Source organism: Fusarium keratoplasticum, chromosome 3 (genome assembly GCF_025433545.1).
Source record: "Fusarium keratoplasticum isolate Fu6.1 chromosome 3, whole genome shotgun sequence".
Classification (NCBI taxonomy): domain Eukaryota; kingdom Fungi; phylum Ascomycota; class Sordariomycetes; order Hypocreales; family Nectriaceae; genus Fusarium; species Fusarium keratoplasticum.
Genome location: NC_070531.1, coordinates 4,416,254 through 4,423,323, shown reverse-complemented (window position 1 = coordinate 4,423,323; position 7,070 = coordinate 4,416,254). Strand labels below are relative to the sequence as shown.

Sequence of the window (7,070 nt, the reverse complement as noted above, 5' to 3'; positions counted from 1 at the left end):
CACACAGGGCCTCGAGGTCACTTAGTTGCGTATTGCTGTTGACTGTATCGCCCGTATCGCCGCTAACGACTCTCTTCAAGTGTTGATCGAGGCCACAGTCGAGTATAATGGAAATAAAAGGTGACCTTCGCGATGCCGCTGTGCTCTGGTATCTGCAACTAGTTACGCTCAAAGGCTGATAATCTGTAAAAATTCATATCGTATCTTGTGTCGATGTTGAACTGCCAATCTGTGACAAGAGCACTCTTCGCTATTCTAAAGCGTTAGGAAAAGATGGGGCCAAGGGGATGTAATATTTACCCAGGCTTGGCAGAGCAGCTGATACTCTCGGGAGTGTTTCTCAAATACAGCTGCGACGGTGTCGATGAGAAGATGGTTGCTGACCACCTTTGCATTCGGTAGGAGCTGGCTTTGCGCGTGCATTAGCCAGAGGTCAAGATGCGTTTGCCAACGCCAGGATAACCGTTCAGGTAAATAATGGGTCTATATTTCCTCTTGGCCATATTGAAGTGCGTCTTTCGGATATGGGCAAGGGCAACATGGGAACTTCGAGCGGTTAACACAGAAAGAGAGAGAGAACGGTCGAGTTCGCTTCATAGTCATCAATATTACCACTAGCATAGAGTTGGTCACGTTGAAAATGTTAAAATAAGGCTTTAATGTGCAGCACCAACGCAGTTACAGAACTTAGCTACCCTGTATCACAAGATGTACCCGTTCGGCAACACTCATCTTCTAATGTTTAAGGGATTAAGGCGGCTTAAATAGATAAGCTAAGCATCTCTCGTAGCTACGATTTAAAATTGATAGCTTTTCTGAGAGCAAGGTGATGCAAGTTTGGCTGTGAGCTTGGGGTTAGTTGCTTGACATAATCTGGGTGCAAGAACCTCGGGGCTGGCGTGGTTCCGTACCTGCACTAATTTCTCTACAACTACCCAACCTAAGGCCTTATTTGGCTATTTGGGTCTTTAAGAATTAACCTTATACATAAAAAAAAGAACAATAGCAAACATCCAACTTTCATTACTCCCTCTCTGAAATGGATCTATTACTTGACACTGCCCCCAGAGATAACCACAACTTGACCCAAGTGGAGAAATACGGGATCGCCAATCAGACAGTAAGGCTTAGCGGCGGAAAAAAAGGGGGTGGGCCAATGATGACGCAGTCTAACCGTGGGTACCTGTCAGCAATTGAAACAGTTGTTGGCGATGCTTCGTCTCAGCCTCTCTTGCTTCTTCAACAAGCAATGAAGCCATGCGGCCGTCTCGCGCAAACATCGGCTTCTGGCTGCTTTGGCTGTGCGCCCTCGTATGGTGCTATCTGAACAGCTACGATGACCCCTCCTCCTTTTTCTACGACGCCGATCGCGCCTTTGACAGGTCCTTTTCTGCTGTTCGCGAGGCAGAGGTTGAGGAGTACCTGCGACGCGACGTGTACCCGGCTGTTGAGCTGCCAGACAGGACCGACGCGCCGGTAGCGGGCGAGTTTTTGTGTATTGGCATCCCGAGCATCAATCGCACGAGTTCGGCTTTTCTTGCGCACGCTGTTGGGAGTCTTGTCGACGCGCTCACCCCCGAGGAGCGAAACTCGATACACATTGCTGTTTTACTTGCCGACAAAGACCCCAAGAGGCATTTCGCATACGGAAAAGAATGGCTGTTCAATCTCGCCGACGAAGTACTCGTATACGAAAACACCAACGTTAGCGAAACGACCGACGAGACGACATCGAACCTCAACTACACTGTCCTTCCCCACGATGTACGCGGCGTCGGTCGCAGCGACGATCGTGTTGAGAATATCCGCCTCGACCACTCTGTCCTATTCGAAGTATGCCGAAAACGAGATCCCTCATACTTTGCGCTCGTCGAAGACGATGTGATAGCCTCGCGTGACTGGTTCACACGGTTCAAGAAGGGTGTTGCCCAAGTTGAGAAGCAGGCCAAGGACTCGGGCACAGACTGGATCTACCTGCGGTTGTTCTACTCTGAACTCTTCATGGGATGGAACAACGAGGAGATCTTTGACTATCTCAAGGTGGTCATTCTGGCATATACCTCTGTCATTGTCTGCCTATTGGTCGCCTTGCGCTGTCGCCGTCATCGTCACTCTGGCTCTTTCGCCAGCAAGGACTTTGCACAGACCGTCGCATTACTCCTCGGCCTCTGGATCCCAGCCTGCATAGCCCTGGCTTTCGTGACCGGTCGCACCACTCTGCGTCGTCTCACTACTTTCTCCCCCGGCGTCCGCGAGATGCCTCGTTACGGCTGCTGCGCCCAAGGCCTCGTCTTCCCGAACCACCATCTACAGGGTCTCCAAGACTTTCTCCGAACACCGCCGTTCCAGTTCCCAGGCGACATGATCACCGAGGATTACGCGCGAGATAGGGGATTGACGAAGTGGGCACTCGATCCGAGCGTGATGCAACATGTTGGACTGGTTGAGTCGTCAGACGGCCCCAGGAGGGCTGAAGTCTGGAACTTTAGCTTTGAGAGGCTCCGGCCGAGGCCAGGATGAGAAGACTGTCGAGACTTGTTTGAATCAATTTGGTAGAAATGGGGTTAGTGGGCGCCTGGAGTCGCTTCAATTAGGTGGCCGTGTTCCAGAACGGGGACAAGCGGCATGTCCTAGCGATACCCTCTCCGACTGAAGGAATAGGCCCAAGCTGAGGCATGATGGCTGCATAAGTCTGATCTGGCTCATTGACTGAGCCTGGTTTCTCGGCGTCGACGCGCCCGGATTCGTGATGTTGGAACGAGAAGGAGGGCTCTCGCCGGGTCGAGACAACAGTCAGCGGCATGCCCTGTACAACAGACAATCCATAAGCTTGTGAGAGTATATATGTCCATATAGCTTCGTTGAAAATATGCAACAACATACGCCAATAATGTCGGACACTTGAAAGCGACTCGGGCTTCACAAGTCCTTGCGAAAGTACACCCGCTCGTAGCCCTCATCCGTCTTCCTCTCCGTCTCCATAAACCCCATCTTGGCATAAAGTCCAAGATTCTCCCACATCTTGACATTCGTAAACAATTCTAGAGCAGAACATCCCCGCGACTTTGCAAACTCGGCCGCATAGCGCATGAGCACGCCACCATGCCCGCGTCCTTGGGCCGTGACATCAACAACCAGATTGTTGATCTTTACTGCGTCGGAACCTTGTTGGTGGCCGAGAACGATGGAGCCGACTATGATGTCGTCTTCTTTTTTCCTCAGCACAAAGACATCGTGCGATTGAAGGACTTCTTCGTAGTCTGTTGTCATGGGAGCCGGTGGTTTGCCGATGCGCTCAATGTACTTTGTGTATGCCGCATCGACTATGGCTTTGATGGCTGGCACATCTTGAGGTGTTGCTCTTTCGAGTGCGAGTTCATCAGACGTGAAGGGAGGGTCAGCTAAATCCCTATCGCATTGTAAGCCAGTGCAGGACAGATAGAGGGTCGGCGTAAAGAATACCTAGAAGTCATACTTGAAGGCAGAACAAAAGAAGCAGTTAATGGTCAAAGTTCGATTAACAGAAGTGATGAAACTCAGAATACTGTCACAACAAAGCGATCTTTTGTAAATCTTCAATTCCGGGACCGGGACCGGAAGCGGAGAGCTGACTCAATGAGGAGAAACGAGGTAATTTAGCTCCATCCTAGTATGACCCAACTAGGCATTTCATGACTTGTCTGACAAATCATCCGATCATAACTGCATGCTAGCATAGAATAGGCATTAAACAATGATAGTAGTGACTGAATCATGAGTCTCAGAGGCGATACTCCCAAGTCTCTCTCTCACACCAATCCCAAAACTTCTCTCCCAGACCGTTTTCCGCTGAGGCACGGATGTCGTCGCGGACTGGAGCGATTCGTCCCCAAGGAATAACTGCGATGTATTAGATGGAATTCTACTACTTGAGCTGGATACATACCCCAGCAGCCAGAGTTCTCGGGCGTTATGTCTTGCGAGAATCCTGCAAACAGCTCCGTGTAGGCGCCATACACCGGATCCCAGCTCATCCAGCCAAAGAAGGTGGCGACAATCCAAGGTAAATGGCGTCGCAGCTCTGTCTTGAGATTTCCAGGGTTCATGGACTATATTCGCATTAGTAAATAGTTGCCTGGTTGGAATGGGAAAACCTACGACGCTGATGATGCCGTCCTTTTGATGGCGTCGTGCATACTCTTGTGACAGCAACACCATGCCTCCCTTGCTCATTCCATACTTCTCTCCAGTGTTTACATTCCTCTTGTAGTCCAGATTGTCCATGTCCACGCCTCCATGCGGAGCGAACAGTTCAGCAGCTGAGGAAGCAACCCACAGGACTCGCACAGAGCCCGGCGGCTCATGTTTAGCAGCCTCTGCCAAAGCTGGCGTTAGAAGCTGCGTGAAGAGGAAAGAAGCGATGCAGTTGACGCCTAGCTGGAGTTCGTAGCCTTGCTTCGACGTGGAGCCTTCGGGCGGCCTCATCACGCCGGCATTGTTCCACAGGGCATCGAGACGTGTTTCCTTCTGCAGGAATGAGGCTGCTGCTTCCTTGACGCTGCCTAGGTCTTCGAGGTTAACGGGCAAAAAGACTAGGTCGCCTGTGGACTTTGGAACAGCGGAGCGAATATACGCGATAGCCTCGTTCACTTTGCTCTCAGTTCTCGAAGCGAGATACACCCTGGCATTGAGCGAAAAGAGGATGCGGGCTAATTCCTTGCCTACACCGGCTGACGCGCCAGTGACGATAAAGACCTGCGGGGTGTTAATTGAGGCTTTCGAGTCGGCGAGGACACGCACCTTGCCGGATTGATCTGGTACATCTTTTTCGGTGAATTTAGGTGCTGGTGGCCAGACCTGGCTCAATGTATTTAGTGCCCAGCTGAGCATTGTTGAAGTCGATGAGTTGCGTGGTGGAATGATGAGAGAATCAAGTTTATCTTGTTGGCGCTGATCGAGGATGACCTCATATCCCCTGCCCTGTTTCGGTTAAATGATGGAAAACTCTTGATACTCGACACCCTCCAACATCTCGATAGGCACCCACGCAACGGTTCCCACGCGTCTATACTCTGAATCACTTCCTTTAACCGCTTCAAGCATCAGACCTCGTCCACCTGCTGGTCGATAACCTTGTACTAGCTGCTGTCCTTCTCTACCTCCCCACTGTTCCTCCCGCATCTCCCTTGTTCGTAAGATGCAGACTGTGCATATTTCTCGGGCCTCTTTCTCGATATTGTCAGGAGTGAAGCGAATGGAGTGGCTCTTGGGCACCTCAAGTACCCTCGCGCGCATGCGGATGAACCCCGAGACTAGCCCATCTCCAGTCTCGCTCTTCGTGACACCCGCATCAAGGATCTCAGCATCGTCATCATCTGCATCATACCTGAAAATGATTGGAAAGTTTGTCAAGGCCCAGGACCATGAAGGAGCGTAGTACGCTGATGAGTCGAGTGCCGCATGCATCACTTCAGGCCCAGCCCTCTCCCAGAGCAGATCACTCATCAAGTTTCCCCTCCAAAGTCCAGCGAGGTAATCACACTGCAGAAGCTTTTGTACCTCCATCGCGAGACCATCAATAGCAGGGAGCTTATCAGTCGGGACCGTCAAGCGCCGTCGTGAGTAATCCTCGACCATAGACTGCCACGTCTTGAAGCGGACCAACGTCGCTTTCTCTGGCCATGCTCGGCCAGATCGTACCATGGCAAATCCCTTGCCATCAGAAGGAACATCGAAGCAACGGAATGGCCAGGCCGAAGAGAAGTGGTCCAGGTCGAGATACTTGATCTTCGGGCTTGGCAGGCGGTTTAGAGGGCGGATGTACGAGCAAACTTCCTCTCTGCACTCCCAGACGACGTGGGTAGTCGTAAAGTAGAGAATCCGAGGTGATAACTCGCGCTCTTGAAGCACCCATCCCCTAGAAAAGAGTGGATTCCTAAAGAAAGACCGAATCCAAGGGTTTGGCTCTTCAGCAGGTGTCGTAAAGTCCCACTCCATGCCGTAACCTCCTCTTCGAGGAACCGGCAAGTCCTTCTTGGAATACGAAGCCTTGATGAACCCGCCATCACAGTGGTCTGAAGCCCCTGCCGCAATGGTGATGTACGCTCTTGAGTAGACTTTGCTCATAAGAGAAGCTTCTCTCGCCCAGTCTTGCTTGTCGTCTTGGAGGATGCACAGCGAATCGATCCAAAGAAAGGGAATTCCAAGTAGATTCGTAAGCTTGATTGCATCTCGTGGTGTTGCTGGAAGTTGCGAAAGTTCGATTCCTTTCCCGAGAGTTTCCAGCTTGTCTGTTGTCGCTTTGCCCGTCTCTGGCATACGCGTTCCCCAGCAGTAGCTCAGAGCCACGTATCTTTGGTCTTTTTGTCCATTAGCAGATATCTCATTTTGCAAAACTAGGCGGACATCTGGATACGCTCGGATGTCGATGAGTCGTGATGGTAGAAAGGGTGTAGAGTCGGAGGTCTGACACGCGGCATGTTTCTTGGTGCAGTCTTGGATCAGCCGCTTCTGTGTCTTTTGTTCCCTTCCAAAGAGCATAGTGTTTGCAGTTGATCTTAGATCGTGAAACCGTTTGCAAAAGTCAGTGTAATGCCAAGTTGAAAATTGCCAAAGGACTCAAGCCTGTATCTAGCTCTCGGAGCGAGACAAAGAGTCCGGTAAACTCGGCGTTTTTTGCAAGCCGATGGCTCAGCTTTCCTGCAATGCATCCGCATGTGGCCTTGGTGATTGGGCCATGTTGAAGATGGTGCGTGGCGAAGCTACGAAACTGCGCCCCCGAAGCAGGGTTATGAACCACACCAACTGGGGCCGAATGATAAAGGAGGGGAGGGGATTAGGAAAGTCACAGCCATGGTTACGATTATATCCAAAGCCCATTATGGAACTAAGGACTAGCTCAACTAGGGGCTTGAAACGCCTCAAGAAGTCTGCCTTGCGCTTGTCTAGTGTCTAGAAAACAGACCACTCCCTAGATTGCAGCTATGAGTCCAAACAACCAACATCGCACTAGCTTGCTGATTAGGATCTGTGAGTGCAGTGCTTCTAGAGATACTGAGTTGTGCGAACATGAAGTACTCCATCAAGTCTCG

General features: G+C 51.0%; 3 protein-coding genes across 3 annotated transcripts; 1 reads left to right on the top strand and 2 right to left on the bottom strand.

The window, feature by feature from the left end:
• Positions 1–1,245: 1,245 nt before the first annotated feature.
• On the top strand, positions 1,246–2,520 carry NCS57_00467500 (uncharacterized protein; the record flags this gene model as incomplete). Its single annotated transcript, XM_053054629.1, has 1 exon — positions 1,246–2,520. Exon 1 carries the CDS (start codon positions 1,258–1,260, stop codon positions 2,518–2,520), a length of 1,263 nt encoding a protein of 420 aa, XP_052916789.1. The 5' UTR covers positions 1,246–1,257.
• Positions 2,521–2,919: 399 nt separating this feature from the next.
• NCS57_00467400 (N-acetyltransferase domain-containing protein) lies at positions 2,920–4,905 on the bottom strand (the record flags this gene model as incomplete). Its single annotated transcript, XM_053054628.1, has 5 exons — positions 4,780–4,905; positions 4,138–4,734; positions 3,926–4,088; positions 3,795–3,879; positions 2,920–3,409 (listed from the first exon to the last, which is right to left on the bottom strand). Exons 1-5 carry the CDS (start codon positions 4,867–4,869, stop codon positions 2,920–2,922), a joined length of 1,425 nt encoding a protein of 474 aa, XP_052916788.1. The 5' UTR covers positions 4,870–4,905.
• A 63-nt stretch (positions 4,906–4,968) lies between these two features.
• Positions 4,969–6,519, bottom strand: NCS57_00467300 (HET domain-containing protein; the record flags this gene model as incomplete). Its single annotated transcript, XM_053054627.1, has 1 exon — positions 4,969–6,519. One exon carries the CDS (start codon positions 6,517–6,519, stop codon positions 4,969–4,971), a length of 1,551 nt encoding a protein of 516 aa, XP_052916787.1.
• Positions 6,520–7,070: the final 551 nt, after the last annotated feature.